Source organism: Perna viridis, chromosome 8, assembly GCF_037379345.1.
Source record: "Perna viridis isolate PV_CMFRI_1.1 ecotype Kerala chromosome 8, ASM3737934v1, whole genome shotgun sequence".
Taxonomy (NCBI): Eukaryota; Metazoa; Mollusca; class Bivalvia; order Mytilida; family Mytilidae; genus Perna; species Perna viridis.
In genome coordinates, this window is record NC_142452.1 from 32,952,655 (window position 1) to 32,976,935 (window position 24,281).

A 24,281-nucleotide genomic window follows, 5' to 3' on the forward strand; every position below is an offset into this window, starting at 1 on the left:
TTTGCAAGTTGACTATAATTCATAAGTTGTGACCCTTAAACTATCAGTTATTCCACTTTTTCCACATGTATGTTTATCTTTAGTTAAAAAAAATCCTAATAATTGCATTGTATATCAACCAGGTGCATATTTATAGGGGGCATACCCTCTCCCCAAAAAACAAAAACAAATGGGAAAAAAATAATATCTTGATACATTACGAATTCTACTCCCAAAAATTGTCTTGCCTCACTTTTCTTGGCCATCAATTCTATTTACACTACTTATCTAAAATCCTGGACATGCCTCTTCCAGAACCCTGACTTATGGCAGATAAAATTCTTAGTGTAGAAGACAGATTTTTCTTTATTGAATTTACCAAGGTACATTTCATTTTAATATCAAATTTTTATTTTATTTGATTTGTAAATTTGATTACTCTATTGTCTAGGTTTTCTCATATATAGCTGTACACAAGTAAATCACACTGAGTGACCAATGATCTGCCGTTTCTGCTAAGAGAGCCTCTGTATAATGTCAACATTTTAATATCTGATTTAACTTCCAACTCATACAATGGAATACATTTAAACAAATTGAATATCAAATGGTACGCTGATAAAAATGTAACAATATCTGAATTAAAATGATACTATTTCATTGATAACGTAAATATTGATTTATATAGATTTAGTAACTTCAGTTACTAAGAATTCAAAAATCTATGAAGGGTGACCAGTTTTGGCTCGGAATATAAAATGAAAATGTAATGGAATAACTTGTATGAAAGTTGATATATGAGAATGTGATAAGAGTCCAATTGTTCAATTCAATCATTGGACAGAAAAATAATGGATTATGATTAAAACGCTGTAAGTGCAAAATTTAAATCCCCTATGATTGGGTCTATATGGTATACAACACTGTACGTGATAGATATGTAAAACTTTCACTTATTGCTTTCAACGTGGATTTGGGTCTGGCACAATGTGATGGTCAGACAGAAAGGAACGTTCTAATTTTCCAGAGCCATGTGGATTTCCATTGTTCCTAAAACCAAGGACTCATGAAAAGAAGTAAGAAAGTGTGAGTGATAGCAAATTTAGTATTAGTGAATTATTTATGATTTATGAAGTAGATCATAAGGAATGGAATTTTTTACTTTGAAAGATTATATTACAGAAAATTCTGATTGATTTGCATTGCAATGTATTATTGGATTTTATAATGTTCCTTATTACTTCAGTGTCAATGACATTAGTGGTCTGTGAATAAGGAATATTGCTATTGGGTTCTTGTACTCAGATGTTGACTATGTCAGATAAGCCATTGAGGATAGGATTAGCAGACTAATAAGGAAAGCAAAATGTTCCATGTGGATTGCCCGAAATTCCGTGGATTCATGTCCTGGGATGAGTTAGGGTAAGTTTGAGTTTCACATAATACAGTTGCTTTATCTTATATCAGACCCATATACTGAGCATGGGCTGATAGTTTAAACATCTCCGTTTTTGAGATTTCTTTTATTTTAAAATTAAATAGAAAAAAACTGAATTTTTTATGTAAAATTTGGAGATGAAATTAACCACCCTCCTCTTCTCGCCTAAAAAATCCTAGGCATGAATGTCTAGATGGTTTTCTTTTTAAAGTACCATATTAATTTACCATAATTTTTTAAGAATATAATAAAAATAAGGCGAGGTTAGTACGTTATATTGTTTTTTGGGAGTTTTAAAAACACCATAGCAACCATGTGAAAGTGTGACTTAACTCTTGACTAATTATTAAACATTTAGTTAACTTAAAAAAACATTGTTGGTCTCTAGTAGTAAGTGAAAATAAATTGTTTTGTAAAACTACACACATCCACACAACAACAAAAAATTAAAACATGATTTATCAATATGTCATAAATGCTGTTTCTATAGAACTTTATACATGCTATAGCCAAATAAATATAGTAACTCTATTCATAATTTGATTCTAATTTTTTAAACATTATGTCAACATTTAGAAATCTGTGTTTACTTATACTTTATTTTATGCCTTTTTTCTAAAATCAATAGTTTTATATCAATCAAGAGTATATAGAATACAAAAGCGCTATCATTTGCATATTTGTAGATTTCTCCCGTGAATTTTTACCGCACAACACTAAAGCCCAAGATAATCTGTATGTTACTATAGGCTTATATCCATATTGACAAAAACTGACATTGATTTCTCTCCAAATGTACACAGTCTTAATTTACTATTTGTTACAAATGTTTGCCACAGAAATTGATCAGCAATAAAAATATTAACAAACTCTTGTAAGTTAATGGACCAGAATTTATTGCCGAAATAAACCAGGTATATAAACAATTAAGTACCAGTCCACATAAAATTCAGGCACTGCCAGTGGTAAAGTGAGTCACGATGAAGAAAAACTCACCAAACAAACAATGCTTTTTTCAGTCTAGATAAGCCATACTTTCACATAATGATAACCATTTCTGCATTCTGATCTGCACTTTTTACATGTTTTAGACAGTCATACATTCATCTCCCACTAAAACCAACCAAATGAAACCAAATCAAGAATGATAACTCTTGGAAAGTGCAAATTTCATGTACAATCTATATAATTTTTATCTCAAAAGTGCAACAACCAAATGAAAAACTGAGACTTGTTTCGTGATCAGTAACTTTCTAAACAAGAAATAAAACTGAATTTGGTGGGTTTTTCACATGCATTAATCACCTTCTGTCTGATTTTTAGAAAGACTACTACTTAAAAGATTTTGCCATAGTGTTCATCATCAAGGTTTTATGAATTTATAAAAAGTAGCTCCAAGCTGTTATAGATTTCTTTGATTGTAACTTCCTGTAAATAGGTATCAGTTTGCATTAATGACATCCATTTATGAAAGGATTATAAATAGTGCCTTCAAAATTGGTTGCTGAGGTTGAATACCAAGACCATATGAAATTTCCACCTTAAAGAGAATTCTTTTAGACTTTTACATTAATAACATCCATTTATGAAAAGATTATTAATAATGCTTTGACAATTTGGTTGCTGAGGTTGAATACTATAACCATATGAAATTACCACCTAAAAGAGAATTCTTTCGACTTTTATGTAAAGTCAATATCATTTAACTCTGGGAGGCGTAATGGTTGTTTCCTATTTATAGAAACCAAATAGCTCAGTCTTTGAGGTTTCTGAAAAGAAACTTTATCAACTAAGTGAGTTTACTGGTTTCCAACAGTTTGCTTTGAGCATTGTATGGATTTCTTAACATTTTTTTGTATCCAGATCAAAACCTTTTACATTAAGCTTCTATACCAACAGAATTAATAATGTACACAAGGAACTGGACCATGTGCTTTTGAAAGAACAAAAAGAAATGGTAACATAATTTACATGGAAAAATCCATCAATAAATCATCTTTTTAAATAAATACCTTATAAGTTCCAGTTTTTTTTTTTTAGATTTCTTTACAATGTCTTTATGCCTAACATAAAGGTACCTTAAACCTGTCTAAACCACTCCAATGTGGACTGAAAAAATAGCTTTGCTAGGCCGAGTATTCAATTTATATCAGTCCAAAACTTTTCGTTAGGCCAGAGTATTTAATTTATATCAGTACAAAATTTTTTGTTAGGCCAGGTATTCAATTTTATATCAGTCCAAAATTTTTCTATTGGCCAGGTTTTCAATTTATATTGGTCCAAATTTTTTTGTTAGGCCAGGTTTTCAATTTATATCGGTCCAAATTGTTTTGTTAGGCCAGGTTTTCAATTAATATCAGTCCAAAATTTTTTATTAGGCCAGGTGTTCAATTCATATCAGTCCAAAATTTTTTTGTTATGCTTGGTATTCAATTTAGAAGAATCCAAAATTTTTTGTTAAGCCAGGTATTCAATTTATATCGGTCCAAAATTTATTGAAACTGTTACAATGGGACTTCTGAAGATCTCTGCTTTAAACAAGTTCCTGTTTTAAAGGGGTCAGATTATACAGGTTCCACTATATATATTATACAGAGGAATTTTCATGACAGTTTTATCTACGTCTTTTTTTCACAGTACGTACAGCAACGAAAAAATTAAACTATCATGACTATTTTCATGAAAGAACATTATAATATGATTTTAGGAATTATCACAAATTAAAAACTGCACACAATTAGATTGATCACAGAAACCACAAAAAAAGATGGTGTGAAAATTTCCCTGTGTACAGTATATAGAAAAGCTTTGAGGAAGCCACTGATATATACATGTATATTACACCTACAAAGTAACCTGTAACCCTTTATAGAATCCTTAAACATTTGTTTAACTTGCCATTTCTGTGTTATGATAATAACTTTTGTGTAATCTGAAGTTGGATCGTCATCATTTGGAAATTTAACAAAAGAGGGCTTATACACCATTTTGGCTACGATCCCACATCCTTAACATGAAATGAAGTTTCGTTTCACTTGTACATTAAAATGCAGGACAAACATGTACAACACTATTTATGTTCAAAACATTTTTATTTTATCATCGGATCACTGTGAAATTTTACATACTTGAAGAATACAGGTTTTAACCTCTGTCTAATAAATGCAAAGCACAGTTTCAACATTGTTTGCCAAACAATTTATGCACAAAAAGAAATAAAAAGGACATTTAATTTACATAGTTTATGATGTAATTTTCATTTCTCTCTACTGAACAAATGATATTGGTCTATTTTAAAGATTTTTATGTACATAAATGATTCACTTAAAAAAGTCAATAGGTTTTGAATCCGCTGAACTGTCTGATTGTATGAAAGTTTGTATAAATATACAGCATAGAACAAATGTAAATAAAAATCTTGTAGGAGTATATAATCATTTTAATTTTTAAGTTCCACGTTATTGAATTTTCAAGTTCTGAGTTCTCTAATCAAACAAATACTAGACTTCATTTTAATTTTTTTTATTCAATTATAACAACCCAGATATCCAAAAAAAGGATGCTTTTTAACATGTTATTTATCACCATTCCCACTTACAAGACTTTGCTGTAGAAAGCTATCTCTCCTTTTGCCTGTCTGCAATATATTCATAATTCAAGAGTAAAAGTGTTAACCCTAGAAATCATAAATATGTTGATGTGCACTGCTCGGCCTTAACAACATCTATAAATAGCATTGTGTCATTCAAACATCAAGAGGATCCAGGTCAAAACTGTATTAATTTTTGCAGGTTTACTAATTTTTGCTATTTTTGTGGTGGACAGAAAAGCGTGAAAAACAATATCTGCAAAATTTATTTTTAACACCATAATGCTTATCATATTTTGGTACCGAGAAAATTGATACCCATGAATATGTTCACTTGACAGAATCCGCGGAAACTAGCAACTGCGGAAATTAATACATTTACAATATAAGGGAAATCAAGGGAACCAGGATAGTAATGATAATGAAAAAAAAATGCCTAGACGAAGGATATAGGTGCGACAATCTAAGGTCTTCAAACAGGTTCTCTCATAAGTAATTTTGTTATTCTTTCTTCTTGATATTATTCTATCACGGACTAACTGTCATGATACTAAATTATGATATACATGTATCAAATTTGTAAATTTAGAATTTGATGTGATGTTTTTATTATTGTTAATATTTCAAATTTAAGATGATGCATTCTGTTTATGTTTTCCTTGCTGATTCCTGTAATTGTATTTTTCAGATGTCTTGCTAGGGCAGTTGGGGTAAGTAACAATAATGCAGAATTATTTACTAAATACAAGTATTAATTGTGAAATGGTTTATGTTTAATAACCTGATCCCGGGGGCTGGGGTGGGGGGGGGGCGGGTGGGATGGTCGCTTAGGGGTTAGTTCCCCCTTTTGTTGAAAAATTTTGATAATTTCATACTAAATAGTGGCAATAATGACTCTATTTAACTCCCTTCTAAAAATTACTGGATTGGCCCTACCCTTTTCAACTATTGGTGTTGAAGGTCTATAGTTTACTGGTCATCTTGTACTCCAGAAAATTTTAAATCACATTTTAAAAAGTCTATTGTTTTAGTCATTTGTCAAAATAGACTCAACCCCCTCTTTAAGAAACAAAGTTTGATATAAATTGTATTACTATATGGTCAAAATTGAGTGTCTTCTTTGAGATAGCAGAGTTATTCCTTAATCCCAGCATTACCAATTTATTTTTTCAGGTACATATTATTTGCTCATGGTATAGAACTGTTTATCATATATGATATACATGTACATCCATGTACTTTTTGTATCTACATGTATGTACATGTATATTGATGTTTTCTCCAAAGTTACTGTCTATTGACAACTGCCACAATAAACAATAAACACAATTTATCATTTTAAAAAATTTGTTGAAATTTTTCCACATTCAAAATTTGTTTTCATTGGTTATGAAACTTCTTGAGTTCTAATAAGATAAAGAGAAATAGCCGCTTCAAGTATTTAAATGTGCTTATTTTGTTTGTAACAAATTTTCAGAAAATAGTTTTAACATGGGAATAACAAGGTTTAATTTGTCTTGTAACAGACAAACAACTCAATAATACTTAAACAATAAATCATTCAAAATTAAATGGTATAGGACAGATTCCAGCATTATTAGGCAGATTTATGTAGGGAAAATAAAGGCTTGATCTCTGATCTTGACACAGATACACAAAAACAACATTTGTGTATTAGCAGAATTAAATTTGATTTAATCTTTTAATCTGATAGATTGTTTGTATCTAACTCCAATTAAATATTTAAACTTGAGATTTGAGATTTTATCGACATGGACGATTCTTGCGGAAATCAAAAGAATGTAATCCATAGACAAAGACCCGACATGGAAAACAGACACACACAACAAAGAACATAAAATAACCAAAATAATACTTACAAAGTAACAAAAGTAAATGAGCAACTCAGACTCCATACAAAAAAAAAGCGTTGTTTATTGGTGTGGTTTGTCAATTTAAAAAATTCACCAAGGACAGCAACTCCTTACCCTACCAGTGCACGTGGTCCATGTTCCTAGATTTTGTGGAGTCCGAGTTGCTCATTTACTTTTGTTACTTTGTATATATATATATATATATTTTTTTTTACTTTATGTTCTTTGTTGTGTTCTGTGTGTTTTACATGTCTGGTCTTTGTCCCTGGATAACATTCTTTTGATTTCTTCTAGAATCTTGGTTCCCTTGATCACTCTTCCAAAATAGTATCAGTTTTGATAATTTATAGGGGAAAAAGAATGGGTTTGTTTGTAATACTTTTGAACTATTGATCTCACAGTTTTTATGATTTTTTTCTTTTTTGTTTCATTTTGTATCTGTGGGATTGTTATATATGGATTGGTACAATTTGTCAGAAGTCTTTTTCCATTTTTTTTTTTGGGACAAATATCATTTTTTTAAGGGGCTAATTGTAATGGGGGAAATTATATATATATATACATATGTATGTTGCTCATGTTACCCTTTGATACTGAGTTTTGAGATTTTTTATAGCTATACAAATAAAGACCAATCGACAAAAAATAAAAACATCTTTTTGGAGGCTGTTGACAGAATTGTTAATGATCACCAATAATAATTTTGTCATCAATTTCTTGAAAAAGGGCCAAGTTTTTTCTTTGGTCAATAAAAGCTTTCCATTTTCCATCATATACCTTTGACATTTTCAAGGAATTAAATTTGCCATTTTGTATTCACACACTTGATATATAATACCTTGTGAAACTTCTCTGTATTTGGTAACTAACTGTGGTCATTTGATCTCCAAAATTTATCATTTGATAATGCTCTTAAAAAGTTCCTAATATAACTTTGAAACTCAAGATTACATTCAGATCCTTCACAATATAAAATTTCATTTATTTAAAAGTTTGATTAAATAAGAGTCTATTCTCACATTTTTGAAAGGGGACATTGTATTTTGATTAATGAATTAGAATTTTAATTTTCGGCAATATTATGATTAATTTGATTTTTATAAGAATGGAATACTTTTGTAGTATATGAATATTTGTCGAAATTCAAGCCCTATTGTTACAAATTGGTCTGGTTATTTTAAATGGAGCTATAAGCCATTAACATTGTTTTCTTTTGTTCGCCACTTTATCTTTTTTTTTCATAGACATTTGGGTCATTGAATAAATTTAATTGTTGTAATAAAATTTTGCTGTCAGGTGGAATATATATGCACGTATGCATTTGTAGTTCATTTGAATCTATGACCTAAATTTTAAGTTGGGCTGTTGTCCACTTGATTTAGGGTCAAAGACAGGTTTGGTCCAAGGTTACTTAGATTAGGGAACAATACTTAAAAAAGGGGGGTATTTACTACAAACTATAAGATAACTGATATGATACCGACACACATTTTTAAGTATGTAGATTACACTTTAGTTTAAAACTTCATGGTCACTTTGGCACTTTTCTCTGGTAAAATTTTTGAAGTCAAAACAAATTGCACTATATGTAAAATTGTAAATAGTGATTTTCTAACTTAGGGGTTAACATTTTACTCCATTTATAGGGGGGGGTATTCTTGTTATTAGCTAAATGCTCTCTGTATGTCTAGTTCTGTTACTAAGTTTTTTTTGTATTTTCATGGAAGAGAAACATTCCTGTGCCTGAAGAGATGTGTTGTGATCAAGTAATTAAAAATTATCCTCTTGATTTATGTGTGTTCATATTTATTGGTATTATTTGTAAAAAGAGAAATACAGCACAACAAGGAAGCATATCATTTAATTTTATTTAATGTAAAAGTCTATTATACATGGTCTAATTCTCTGATGGTTTTGTATTTTTAAATAAAGAGCCTTACACCCACTATAAAAAAAATAGATTTACATTTCTGTTCTAATATGATTTGGGACATACCATAGAATACATCATTAGATGGGTATTATATGAATCATGACTCAGCATATATTTAAATGTTTGATAAAAAAAAATCTACTTAACTTATTTCACTTTCAATGGAAAAATCAGTAATTAGCAGCCATTTAATTCTTATAAATTATGAAGCTGTATGTCTTATGATGATATTGTTGCAAGTACCACTTGATGTAAAAATCAGGTAGTGAATGAAATATGGTAAATATACCTCTTTATGACCAGTATCTTTCATGTTGGATATGTAACAACATTGAAAAAGAATAGTTCTGCCTTGATTAAATTCATTGCCTATGAACTATTCAACTTGTCAAGATATCTGTGAAAAATACTATAAAATACAAGTAAATGTCTTTTGAAAAAAATCTAGTGAATTGTAGCTATTTGACCCTTTTGTAAATGTCAGATTTGAGGTTTTTTGACATTTGTTCCAGTTTCAAATTTGATTAAAGAAATTTATTTTGACATTCAAGTTTCTAAGTTCATAAACATTTGCCAGATTTTTACCAAGATTTGTACATTATTTTCAATAGTAAAGGCTATTTTATATTTTATATGGTATATTTTGTATGTACCATATTAGTCCTTCATTAATCTCGATACAGCACATGGGACAGGAGTCATACTCAGTGAACCAGAAAATGCAACATTAGGTTACCTTTGATTGTTTACTGATCATAATTTTTGTGTGATTGAAGATCTCTGGTTTACAAAATGATCAGATTAAATTCCTTGCTATTTAAGGCTCACTAGATCTGGTAGAATTTAGAAATGTTGTAACATAAATTTGTTTGCTATCTGTATTTTCATTTTACTTTTTGGCCATCTCCCTATCACTAACTTGAATTAGTCCACTTCACAGCGGAGGAGCATGGAGCCACTCACAATCATTCTCCAATTTATTCTCTATTGAGCTGTTCATTTTGCTTTGTCACTTTTTCAGTATAACTTCTGACCTGACTTCTGTTGTTTACTAAAGCCTGTCCTGGATTCTCTTTTTAAAAACTGATCCTGATTTTTTTTCTATCACTTGCATCCTGCTTATTTACTTAACCCTTTTGTTCTTCATTGATCTTTTAGCCATACATCATGATAATAACCTTTTAATTTCAAATCTGATCATAGCCACCACCCCCCCCCCAAGTAAAAATAAAAAGGTTGCTTCCTTAGATCTTTCATCTTGATCTCAACCAGCAGTGAGTTCATCACTGATTTATCATAACTTAACTTTATGCTGTTAAAAAAGAAGTACAAATAAGAGGACAAATCTAAAATCTAGATTGTTATTGCTATGCTTTAAAGACAAACACTATATGGCTAAAATGAAATGACCTGTACAACTATTTGATAGATCACTGACTCAGATGCTTGCTGATTTCTGACTGATTGCATACCATGTGATTGATGAACAATCATCAGTGATTGGTACACTCCTTTTTTGTCTCTGCTGCTAGGGTGACTTGGACATACTGGTGTTCGTCTGTTCATGTGTCTGCCCAGTCACACTTGTGGACACATGTCCTCTAAAAACCACTTGATTTTGTTCAAATTGTGTAGGAATGTTGCTCACCATTTGTAGTTGATCATATTGCACCGCCATTTTGATTGGACATATTTTACAAGAGTTATGGGACTTTTGCACTTCAACTTTTATTATAGTGGCAGGGACATTTGGTTACCAGTTGCTTGTTGTATGTCAATTTACAGATGCCCAATCCACCAAAATTTGGAATTTCTCATTGAAGCATAATAAATAGAAAGCAGTCTGAGTCAGAACTTAAATGAAATAAATATAACTTCATACTTTCTAAAATATTTATTTTTTAAATTTGTCATCTATTTGAAAAATCAGTTTGAAATTGATGACCAAGGATAAATGATCTTGTAACAATGACGTAGATCAAAAATACATGTAATTGTATGGATAGGTTTAGGTACTGGAGTATTTGATTGAATATATCCCAAAATTGTCAGATCATGGCAAAGATTGTTACTGCTAAGGACAAGGGAGTACTGAACAAAGGTCACTCCCACTGAAACCAATATTTAATAATTGAAATATGCAGTGAAACCTAGGCATGTCCAAACTGAATTCTGAATTAACCAGACATTTATGTAAACCAGGCAGCTTCTGAAGTCTCTTCATACCAGATTAAATACACTTTGAACCTGTGTGAACCAAATGGAACAAATCCCTTAGTCCAATGGAGGCTCAGTTTAGACTGTCTCACTCACTGTAACTGCAAGTACGTCAGTGCCATGACACTGCACATTAAGTTAATATTTAGAAAATGCCATAAAAACTGCATAAGTATATAAGTCAATGAAATATAAACACAATTTAAAGGAAAGTAAAGTGGATTGAGAAAGGAGCACTCAAGTTTGTTTACCATGTCAACATACTCAATCTCTAGGTCAATATATAGCTGTTTTTATTGAAGCCTGAACCGAGATAGGGGTACCATGGGCCTAATGGATTACCATATAGTGCTTTGGTGACCTTCATTTGTGACTTTCATGACTTAGTTTATATCTTATTTATATTGCATTCTTAAAAGGTATTCTTTGAAAAGAATAAGGGTCAACCATAGGGCTTAATTGACTACTATAGTGCTTTTGGAAATTTCGAGACTGAGCTCAGATTTTATATATATATAAGGCTCTTTGTATAATATTTTCTTTGAAAAAGGAGTTGTTGTGACTCTACCTTTTCCATTAAAAATGCTAAGAAAATTCAATATCAAATGACATACTTATATGTATAGTCTGATGACAGTTCTGATAATTTTCAGATGTTTATAGATACTAGTATATGAATACAAATAATGCATGGGTCACTTGAAGTTCTGTTCTGTCTTGTACAGTACAATTTGAGTTCCGTCAACCACCTCAATGGTTTAGGGGCAAGATGGTTGCCTTGAGAGCCAGAAGTCATTGGTTCAGTCTCTGGCCAATTGACACTAAAGACTTTAAAATTGTTAGTCATTGCTTCTCCCACACGCATGTATTTTTGGAATATAATTATGAATGGAGTCAAAATTGTGTGCTCCAGTTGGGTGGCATGCCTACTTGTGGTCTGTTGCTTCTGTGAGCTAGCACAATAAAAACCTGGTTTGCATGTTTTAGTATTACAAAGCAGGGTCTGTTTGAATAGTCCAAAGCAGGGTCTGTTTGATTAGTCCAAAGCAGGGTCTGTTTGATTAATGAGAGGTGTTCTCTTCATGACATTCATGAAATATCTGTCATAGAACATAAAACAACAATCAATCAATCAAACAGTTCTGGCAGGGCAGTTGTAAAAAAATTATTAGCCCTGAATTTCTCTTTTAAGATTTTTTTTTTCAATTCATTGTTAGATAATTTAGGGGTTTGTGCTCTGTTCATTTCAAGGCTGGATTGTGATCTCTTGGACATTTTTCCACATGTCAATCTTCATCTCTAACTAGTATTTGCTATTTCATAGCGCTACAAATGCTATAGGTGTCTAATTTATGCTGTTTTAAACTGAAGTCAAATCTAAATATTTTTGACTTTTGCGTAAGCAAATATGGGTGGGCCTGTAAGGGAGTTGTCTGACCTAGTCCTGTGTTGTTCTCACAATTTCTTTTTAGTAGCTGTAACCTTGTATAGCTAATCTGTGTATTTAGGATCATTTTCTTATAAGATGTACATCAAACTATTGAATTCCATATCTGTGTATTTATTGGAACTAATGCAAACACTTTTAGTTGACTATGAGCTAATTTAGAAAGTTGAAGATTAAATTGCTTGACACCAATATGTGGTTATGTCAATGATGTATAAAAACAAACACTTCATAAGCTAAATAAAGTACTGGTACCAATCCGTGTAAAGTTCAGACAACACTACCAGTGGTTAAGGTGTTTCATGGTGCAAAAAAAGCCACCAATCAAGTGATATTTTTCATTCTTTATAGGCCATATTTTTACATAAATGTAGTCCTTTCTGCATACAGAACAGTAATGTGGAGAAAACTATACATTCAATCCTTCTAAAGTTAACCAAATCAAGAACAATAACTCTTGCAAAGTGCCAATTTTATGTACAATCTAAATATTTTTTTCTCAAAAGTGCAACTGAATTACAAACTAAGACTGCATGGTTATTTGATCTGTAACTTTTTCTGAATTAAAAATAAAAGTAAATTCCACAGGTTTTTGACATTCATGAGTCACTGCCTGCCTGATTTTTATACATACTACTTTTTAATGTATAAAGGTTTTTGTATTGTGTTGTGTTGGTCAACTTGGAAGAAAAATGAAAATTTAAACAGTAATAAAATATAAATTTTTTTAAGAGCTATATAAAGAGTCATAATTTTACCATAATCTTGGGTTCAAAATAGTGTGGGTCCACAGTCTGACCTTAATATTTATTGTACCTGGTTCCTGGACCCTCACCTCTTTTAATTGAAACTATATTGATGACCTCTGGTTTTCCTATAGTGTACCACGATCTTTTCAAACTTTGACACTATGTTGTGGACTATACAATACAGACCACAGTTGATCACAATGTGCATGTATATTGCTATTACTATTCAAAAGTTCTGTCCACTTTATCACATAGTAAATTTTGAATGCAGGCTAGGGTATATATGATTACCATATCTTGGTCTAGTCCTTCAATATTTTAACTACGTGCATTTCTATGCATTCCATTTGTATATTTTAATAAAAATGACTAATAAAATATAAATTGTAGCATCAGAAAAAAACCCACACAGAACTCCTACAAAGAAATTTCTTTTTTATTCAGAAAACCACTTGGCACCTGTAACGTTTTCATTTTAGACAATTCCTTACTTGTGGGCTTACTTTATCTGAAATGAAATATGTCAGCAAATACTATTCTGACACAACAACTTTCATTTATCAGGAAAAGTTTGATATGGAATGACATATTTAAACCCTTGTTATTTAAATAAAATGACCATATCTAAATAGCCGAGTAACGGAATCTCTACTAATTCTTTGTTTAACAAGAGTGTATCATACGCGAGTCTGTTACTGTATCATAGATTATTCGTTTAGGTAATATGTTTGTGATCGTGTTAGTGATTGGGTCTGAATTATTTTACAATGCAGGTGTTTGTTTTTTGAATGGCATAACAGTATCTACTCTTTTTCAATGTGACAAGGGTTTAGGAAGAATATAGAACTTGATTGACTGTGAGGAGACAAGTCTGAATAGATAGCTCTTAAACTTGCTGAATAATTTACAATTTGTTCATGGAACTCCAGTTTTTATAGGTCCTGTCTTTTGATACACATGTTGTGGTATGCCACTGTTGTTTATTTGTCCATCTATCCATCCTTCTGTCCGTCCGTCTGTCTGTATGCCTGAATAATGAGCTTTATTTTATCATTTTAATATAGTTTTTCCTGTGCCTTCAATCCTCACTGAAAACTGTATTCAATCACCACATAAATAAAAGATTTCAGGTAACAAAACAATGTGAAAGTACCAGTACTCCATATTAGACAAGAACATCCATAAGTCCAATTTTTTTTTTGGAATCTGGAAAACATCTTTATTCCACCAACTACTGTTAATGTACTCATTTTCGTGGTGTACTAATTTTTTTTTTTTTTTTTTTTTTTTGCGGTGGACAGAAAACCGTGAAAAAATAGTACTCACAAAATTGGTTTTTCACTCTATATAATGCCATATAATATGATACCTGCAAATATGTTTGCTTGACAGAATCGTTGAATTAATATGTTTACAGTATATCTTTTCTGTCCGAGCTGCAATTGAAAACGGGAGCTATTCATCCATATTTTCTTCCAAAAATGATTTCCTGGTCTTGTCTTCTGAAAGCTTTTGTGCATTTTCAGGAAGCTTTACATTTAACCACTTAGGGATAAGGGAGACTAATATAGAACATGGAAGATGCTTTGACATCTAAGAACATTTTGTGTATTCTTTTTCTCTGTTCCAATATCATGAAAATAAGAATTCTTTAGTGTTTGTGTCCATGGATGATTGTAGAAATTTTGAAACCATATCAATGATATACATATTTATTTTTTATGTAGCAGGGACATATGAAAAAGTGTAGCAATCTTGTTGTTTTTATAATTTATACAATACTAACACAGTGACTCCAAGTATAAAGTTTCCCCATATAGATTTTATAAGTGTTCTTACTGATATATTCCTTACAGCCCTTTCTGTCAAATTAAGCCCAAATTCTTTGATATGATGGCCCTTATATCGGTAACCACTTAAACCTAATGTCTGGTTTCAAGAATTCATTAAAATATTGCATATCCTACTTATACTGTGTTTTATATTTGTTATGGTATACTTTGACATCCAATACACGTTTTTGATTGATCTTAAGTGGGCTTTCTTTACTTCAAAGGAATTGTGTGTATTGGATTTTCACCTATTGAATTTTAAATTGATGTTTTAAAGGGGGAAAATAGACCAGTTACAGATGTATTAAAAGTCTGTTTAAATATAAGTCAATTTGAAGTGGAAAATATATCAGGATTTCATTAGATAGATTCATTTTATACATGCTTCATTGATCATGGTTTGCTTTTTGTCATATATATTCCTTTTTTTAAAAGGAGAAGTTATTCTCACAAATAAGTAAATTATTTGTGTGTACCCTTAACCCAGCAAATAAGTTCATATTCCAATAATGTTGACCTTTAACATAAAGAAAAAAAATTGATACATGCATTAATAATAAATCTTAAAGTAAAGAAATGTGGTCTGTCTGTCTGTTCATTTGTTCTTAATTCCAATTATCTGAAGTCCACTCAGCCTATGGATGGTATGTTGGAATCACCTTATCCATTCATCCATCTATATTTTGTCACATTGATCTATAAATAGATGGATTGATTTCAAATTTGGCATGTGGCTTTCATGTTCACATGAAAGAGTAATCAAGGGAACCAAGGTTATAGCGGTAATCAAAAGAATATAATCCATGGACAAATACCAGACATGGAAGAGTAATCAAGGGAACCAAGGTTATAGTGGTAATCAAAAGAATGTAATCCATGGACAAATACCAGACATGGAAGAGTAATCAAGGGAACCAAGGTTATAGCGGTAATCAAAAGAATGTAATCCAGGGACAAAGACCAGACATGGAAAACATACACAACAAAGAACATAAAATAATACATACAAAGCAACAAAAGCAAATGAGCAGCTTGGACTCCAGTAAAAACTGGGAGCACGGACCAGGTGCACCAGTAGGGTAAGTGTCCTCTGCTTTCTAGAAACACTGGCCAAGTTGCTCATAAAAAGTCAAGTCCGGGGTAGAACAAAGAGGAAAGGAAAACTATGACACATTGAACAAATCAGTTTTCATGGTGCAGATGGATACACCGTAACAATCCACAAGTTCATGGTGACGACCATTAAACTTTTGTAGTGATGACTTCAATCTTGAAGCAACATAACCCTGTTTCAGAAGCCTAATTGTTAGAAGCCTAGCATGATACAAAGAGATATGGTCTCTTAGGTTTTACAATAACAGCTTTAATATAGATACATTCTGAATCTAAGATGTTTTAAGGAGGTAGACCTAGGGTAAGGGACATAACTCATGAAATCAGTGCTATGTTTGTATCATATTCAATTTCACCAAGTCTCTCAAGCTTCCATTTGAAGCAGAATAAAATGAATTTAAGTTAATTAGATGCTTACATAAGATTGATGTAAAATGATAAATACAAACGTTCCAATGATTTTTAAGAGTAATGTCCCTAACCCTAGGTCTACCTCCTTAATATATTGTTATTTTGTACTTTCAGTTCCCAACAGACTTGTTTAAGTCAAATGTTACCAAGCATGTGTCAACAGAGGAACATGGCATGAGTATAGAGGTGAGATTTATTATCCTCCTTCAGTCCAGCTGCTGACGTGTTCTGTAAAATTGGTTTGGACTGGGAAAATAAGTACTTTAAGTGTCAGTCTCTGTAAGAATCAGGCAGTGAGTGAAACATGATATGAAAATTTTAATACCACCAATTTGAAAGTTAAATTTGTCTATTTGCACCATCAGGATCAAGAAAAAATGTTCCTTATCATTTTGGTAAATTGTGTTATAATTTCATTGAAATGCACAAAAAAAATTAAATGCAACAAAAATGAACGTTTCAAGGGCATATAACTCTGTCAAAAACCTCTAAATTTCTGAACAAATCCAGAGATACAGAGATCAAATACTGGTCTTTTCAAATTGAATGAAATTATGGATGAGATCTGATTTTTTTCCTATTTTGCATGATCCTTACAGAAACTTACACTTAATTATCAGAACTCTTCTTTTTTAAAACCATAAATATGATAACAAGGGGTAACCATCTCCCCATACTCAACTACTCTGACATTGCTGAATAGAATCTGATGAAGCTTTTACATCTTCTATATCACATGTTCCAATTGTGGATCGCCTATTTTGCTTTTCAATCAGAATGCTTCTGGGTTTAATGATTCATATACAAAATGGAAGGCAGTGAGTTTTGCTATAAACAGTGTTTCTAGTTATAAAAGTTTTGAACTGGAAAACAAATTTTTCCAATTTTTTTCATCGAATAACACTTTAGACTTTAGATCAACTCTTTTCCCTAAAGTTGTCTGTAGTACTTGCTGTAAAACCTTTATGATTTGTATTACAGCAAGTTAACAGGATGCTGGACTTACGGTTACTGCAGAAATCGATCCACAGAACTCGTAACCTCCACACAGGAGAATGGAACACAAAGGTCATCAGGAAGTCATTGTTCCTTATGGATCATCATGCACTGACGTATGTAGGAGGAATGTGTTTATTTTGTGCTCTTAAATAGTATATTATCTTGGCTATCATTTGGCGGATATAGATGGGCATGATGTAAGATAATTAATGTTGGATGCTTTTGAAAGAAAGCTGATCAAACTGATGAGTTTTACATGTTATAAGCAGTGGGTATCAGATAGTCATAGATTTTGGCAGTTTAAATTTGTAAAAAAAATATTATACCCCGGCAAACAAAGTTTGGGGACTATATAGGTTTCACCCTGTCTGTCCGTCTGTCCATTTGTCTGTCTGTGTGTCCATATGTCTACCCACAACTATTTTCTAATCAGCTCGCAGCATTGTTATGATGCTTTGTGGGATGTAATACCATATATAACCACGTGGAGATGTGCATACTGTCAGGAATTCAAGTTTAGGCAAAAATTGTAGAACTGATGGCTGATGACTTAGGCATTTTCAGCAATATTTAGTCTGATGCGTTGTCTGCAACTCCTCTTCAATGACTTATAGGATTGTTATGAAACTTGGTTGCATGTTAAAATACCATATTGGGATGTGCAAATTGTCAGGAATTTATGTTGGGGCAAAAATTGTAGAAATGACAGCTGTTGAACTTACTCATTTTTCAGCAAATCTTGGGTCTGATGTGTTGTCTGCAACTCCTCTTCAATGGCTTATAAGATTGTTATGAAACTTGGTTGCATGTTAAAATACCATATTGGGATGTGCAAATTGTCAGGAATTTATGTTGGGGCAAAAATTGTAGAAATGACATATGTTGAACTTACTCCTTTTTCAGCAAATCTTGGGTCTGATGTGTTGCCTGAAACTCCTCCTCAATGACTTGTAGGAATATTATGAAGCTTGGTGGCGTGATAAGTTATCATATTGGAATCTGCATATTTTCAGGATTTTATGTTTGGGCAAAATTTGTAGAAATGACAACTGTTTGACTGTTGAATAAATTTTAAGGTGGTTTATGTTGCAGCTTAAACTGACTCAAAGTTGTGTATATCCCATAATCTAACTAGGAATTGAAAACAGTTCTTATATTTAAATTTAAAAACACCATAAAACAAAAATGAAATCACAGTATATTTTTTTTAATATGAAAACAACATTTTTTTTAACACAGATCAATACTGTCATCTGTCAATTCATTGCGTCATTTGTAAATTATAATCATGCTTTTAGTGTATATCACATTGAAGTAGTTCCGTACTTAGGGGACATGGCTAAAATGCCAAGTTAGGTTATAAGAAATGGTCGTGTTGCTAGATAATGCTGAATTATTCAGAATTTCACAGAAATTAAAATATCATATAATAAATAAAATGCTCATATTCTAATATTCATTTTTAATCATTACATTGATGGCCATTCTGATTTATTTTCATAAGGTTTGAAGAGCTATATAACATTAGGATAGCATACAAAGCCTTTGAAGGGAATGACATGAGAGGAATGGCTTTGGATGAGAGAGTTATGTTGTCAGCATTGAAGGTTTGTTATAAAGAAGTACTTGACTAAAATACTACTTAAAAAAAATCATTTAAAGTTTAGATTATCTCTTCAAACTGCAAGATTTACTGTATCATTCTAATTAGTCAACATGTGATGTATGGTATCACTTATTTATTATGTTATTGGAAATTTAATTTGAGTTTTTTTAGAAATATGATCTTATTCATATCACTTCTCCTCATTCTACCAGTCTTAGCTGATATTTGTAATATTCTACCTCAAATATTCAGTTTCAAGTGATTTTATTGGTCTAAATTGGAGTTGAGGAAGGATTTGAGGACATTTACAGTATATTGATACAAGTTGAATCAGGCTCCAACCTGTTGCATCTTTTGCACGTCTCCCAAATCAGAAACCTCAAGTCTTGTTAGTATTGTGTGATGAGAATTTTAGTTTTTTGTAGGGTCCAGTGTAATGCCAATTTCACTTACTCAGTAAATACTTATCATCTCTTGACCTGTTGAGGGCAGACCTCTTGTTTAGGAAATGGCTTGACATTCAAGGGATTCAAAGTTACTTTTGAGAGTTAAGTCCTGGTCTTTACCAAGTTTAGAATTAGAAGCTCAGTTAAGGAAAACCAAAAGACCACGAATAAGTGTCAATGAATTTGAAATGGATTGAAGGTATCGGACCTAGGTCAATGGGGTTTCAAATGTCCAAGATCAGAAATTGATGGGCCAATACCTCGAGCCACTACTAAGTTGAACTCCTACATTCTTGGAAGCCTTTATGCTGCCTTTGGTGTTTTTTATCACTGTTTAGTAGGTTTGTTGTCTCTTTGACAAAATCCCTGTTCTTTTTCTTCTCTATTTGATGTGTAATATGAAATATTAGCATAATATTACATTTGTAATCCATTTTTAATGGAAAAATTATTAAATAAGAATACCCTTCATAGGAGGGAAGATCTCTACTAGAGATTGCTGTTAATATTGAGATAGTAGGAAGCAAACAGAATTATTGTAATTTTATAGCTTTAATGAAAATTTAATTTTTTTATGGTTTGGGATTTGACATTTGACCTTGAGATGAACTTTCATAACTTTTTCTGTATGGTACCAATTGTACATTTATAATCAACTTTTTTCAACCAAGTTTATAATTGATAAGCAGATAAATGTTTATGACACTGACAGGATTATCATAGTAATATATTGATAAACATTTACGAAAACTGACAGGATTCACTGGAAGGAAGATCATTTTCTCGATTAAACTCTATTGTTAATTGGTGTGGGGTGTGAAAACTATAAAAGTTTACTGCAAATTAAACTTGATTGAAAATCTAGATAATAAGATTCACAGTTTTGGTATCTAGATTAATGTCATAGTTATTTATCAATCAATGTTTATTGTGTCTGTTGTCAAAGGTAGCTGAAAATTCTTTAAGATGGTTGGATATTTTAAAAAATTTTGTTTGTTGTATGCAATGGGAGATAACACTGTTTTTTTTGTAAAATAATTACTAATGATATTTTCTATGTCCTTTTTTTCTCTTGCAATTTTAAACATAATTGGTTGAAAAAGATGGGTGTTAAAATTGTCTACTTATGTTTTACTGAAATATCCATAAGTTTATCAGTATTGTTTTTAATTTTGAATTTGACCTTGCTGTTTACCCCTACACACAATTCACAGGCAGGCAAATAAATAAGGAAAGGAATTTTATCTTGTGATTTTGTTGTTATCTAACATTATTTGTTGGTTTACTTGTTATTTTTTGAATTAAGAATTAAATTATAAGGAATGATTGTAGTATTTTTTTCAGTCTGAAGTAATAACCTTGATCATGTGATGTACACTTGAAAAAAAACACTATTTATATTGTGTGCACCACATGATTGAGGTTATTTCTTTACAGACCACTAAGAGTTCTTAATGCCCTCCTTTGTTAATGCTTGATGGATCTGATCACTTCAATAAAATATCTGTTTTCAGATGTGTGGTAGAAGTATAGCCCCACTGAAGATGATGCATAGAATTAAACACATGTCTGTTAACTTTGAAGAGCCTGACAGAATGCAACTGTTTGAATTCCTAGATCTGGTCTTATGGTAGGTTTTATAACCCATCACAAAGGTCAAGGTCTTAAAAAATTTAATCAAAATGTCATGAACTAATATTAAGTATTATACTGAGTCTTTTTCTGTAAAAATTGGTCAAATTATTCTGAAATTAGGTACATGGTGGTAAACATGGTATACATGATAAGAACAGTTTTTGTATGAATTGATAAAGGCAAGTTTTCATGTGCTTTCATATGCACAAAAAAATAAACATGTACCTCCAAAGTGGTCCCTAACAAAGTTTCCATCTGTTATAAAACATGTATGTGTAGCAATTTTTCTTACGTACATGACATACTTAGCCATTTTGATATTGTTAAATTGTAGCGCATATATGTTGTTATGAAGGGCATTGGCAATGGTACAGGCAATATATAATTTTTGTTATTTAATGTAACTATAACGGTATTCTCCCTGTCTGTAGGAAGAGTGCCTATAAAATGACATGTTTTTGTTTTTTTTATTGATATATGTATATAGTTCATGTACTTACCCTCACCCCTGATGAAACTGAGATTTTATCCACTCATGGGAGAAATTCATCATCTTTTTCCTCATTCTGCTGCATTCCACGCATGGAAAAGACAAAATTTCTTACCACTTTATATGTAAGAAATCCCTAATCCTCAATAGAGACTTCTGTAAGAATCTATTATTCTTTCATGTTTTTTTCTTCAAAACTTATTAAAAGATGGTATATTTTCATCACTTCTTTTTCGTATTCTTTAAATGAACATTGATAGAGCATAAATCCACATCAGTTAATGTGAAATTTTCTTATGCCATTCATGTGACAAACAAATTATATTTTATGCATTTGTCTGTCAGTCCCTCCATACATTGTATAACTCAAGTACCATGATGTGGACTTAAATATTTTATGACAGATTGTTTGTCTTAAGAGTAATCAAGGAACCAAAGTAACAAAAGTAAATGAGCAACACAGATTCCACTAAAAACTGGGAGCATGGACCAGGTGCACCAGTAGGGTAAGCGTCCTAATTGTAGGACATTGCTTTATTGATTTTTATCCTTTTCCTTTTTGTTTATGTATCAGATCGATTGAGTTAAGGGGATAGACCTAGGGTAAGGGACATAACTTTTAAAAATCATTGGAACGTTTGTATTCAGCATTTTACATCAATCTTATGTAAGCATCTAATTAACTTGGATTCATTTTATTCTGATTCAAACGAAAGCTTGAAAGGCTTTGCTGAAATTGAATATAATACAAACATATCACTGATTTCATGCGTTATTTCCCTTACCTGAGGTCTACCTCCTTAAGGGGTTTTAAATGCAAAATTTTTATAATCCTGATGTATAATTTCTTTTAGGTCATGGTGTATTGTTTATGCCAAATCTGTCTGCTGATGATTGAACACTTGTTACATGACTTACTTTTTCCACTATTTTTTTTTGAATTCAGGGGAAATTTATATGAAGAATTTAGTGAGAAGAGCATGGAGAAAGCTGAAGGCAAGGAAGGAGATCTTTTCAGGGTATATGATATATTTGTACAGCAAATTCTAATTTAGTATTGAATTATCTCCCTTACAATGACAACCGAAGTTCTATCTTCTGCCACTAAAAACCTACCAGTATTCAGACTGTAACCGTGAGTTGTTTTTTTTATTGACTTGGGGTCTAAGCTATGTGTGTGCAGATTTTTTTTCTTTCATTTATGAGCTATTTAAAATCTTGGTTCCTTTAATAACTCTTTCACATCTTGATAATACTAAGTACACATGAAAATACTCTTATGACCTTTTCGAAAAACATCCAATTAAATTTAAAAATACCTTATTTGCTTGTTGCCAGTTATTCTTAAGTCATTCTAATGGGATTTGGTGATTATCAGAAAATTTTTAGATTTGTTTGGGAAAAGATTTATCAGTATCTGGTCCATGCTCCCAGTTTTTAGTGGAGTCCGAGTTGCTCATTTACTTTTGTTACTTTGTATGTATGATTTTAGTTACTTAATGTTCTTTGTTGTGTATGTCTGTTTTCCATGTCTGTTCTTTTTCCCAGGACTTCATTCGTTCGATTACCATTAGAATCTAGGTTTCCTTGGTTACTGTTAAATAAATCACCAGTGAAAAATCTGAAAATTCATTTGAAATATAATGCAGTATCTAGAATATTTTTTGCCAATCTTGCTCAGTAGACATGGTCCATGGTATTTCTGAACAATGCCATGTTGCTTTGAATGTAATATTTGAATGTAAAATTTGATTTGCCCAATTTGGAGGTCACTCATTTAGCTGCTCCTCCCATTTTCAGCTTTAACAGGCAATTGTTTCTAAGTGATAGGCAAGTATGGAAGTGTTTCCAATTGGCATGTAAAGGGAGAAACCCTTGTTTTTTACTAGCGGGCAAGTGGGAAAGCCATTGTTTTTAACTGGCTGGCAAGTGGGGAAGCCCTTGTTTTTTAACTGCCAGACAAGTGAGGAAGCCCTTGTTTCTAAATGACAGGCAAGTGGGAAAGCCCTTGCTTTTAAGTGGCCAGCTAGTGGGGAAGCCCTTATTCCTAACTGGCAGGCAAGTGGGGAAGCCCATATTCCTAACTGGCAGGCAAGTTGAGAAGCTCTTGTTTCTTAATGACATGCAAGTTGGGAAGCCTTATTACTCAACTGGGGAAGCCTTATTACTAGCACTGAAATGTACTAAATGGTATCTGGTAGGTACAGACCATTAAATAGAATGGAAAATAAAAGACTTTTGAACATGTATTCACTGTATTAGCATCATACTATTTAACTTTGTTGCAAGTAACTGTAGACAATGTTCTTACTAAAACAGCTTTTCTTTTTATGTAAGAAATTTTAAAATACTTGTCATAGCATTTCTCATACCCCATACAACATCACCCCAACCTTAAATGAAATTTGTCAAATATAATACATGATAATGCTTTTATTACATTGAAAACAGGCTATGGTTAGATTTAAATACCCAATAATCAACTGTTTCTGAATTACATTATCAGTTTTATTACAGATTATC

General features: G+C 31.6%; 1 protein-coding gene across 5 annotated transcripts in view; it reads left to right on the plus strand.

The window, feature by feature from the left end:
- Positions 1 to 697: 697 nt before the first annotated feature.
- LOC148610290 (uncharacterized) overlaps positions 698 to 24,281 on the plus strand; it is a 54,270-nt gene continuing 30,686 nt past the window's right edge. For 3 of the 5 annotated variants that reach the window (XM_088542623.1, XM_088542627.1, XM_088542626.1), the window contains exons 1-7: positions 698 to 1,401; positions 5,695 to 5,716; positions 16,697 to 16,768; positions 17,564 to 17,694; positions 19,086 to 19,188; positions 21,148 to 21,263; positions 22,705 to 22,777. In XM_088542623.1, the coding sequence (XP_088398749.1) occupies positions 1,346 to 1,401; positions 5,695 to 5,716; positions 16,697 to 16,768; positions 17,564 to 17,694; positions 19,086 to 19,188; positions 21,148 to 21,263; positions 22,705 to 22,777 (573 nt within the window). In that variant the 5' untranslated portion in view covers positions 698 to 1,345. The remainder of the gene's footprint in view (positions 1,402 to 5,694; positions 5,717 to 16,696; positions 16,769 to 17,563; positions 17,695 to 19,085; positions 19,189 to 21,147; positions 21,264 to 22,704; positions 22,778 to 24,281) is intronic. The other 2 variants (XM_088542624.1, XM_088542625.1) reach the window with 2 other exon arrangements.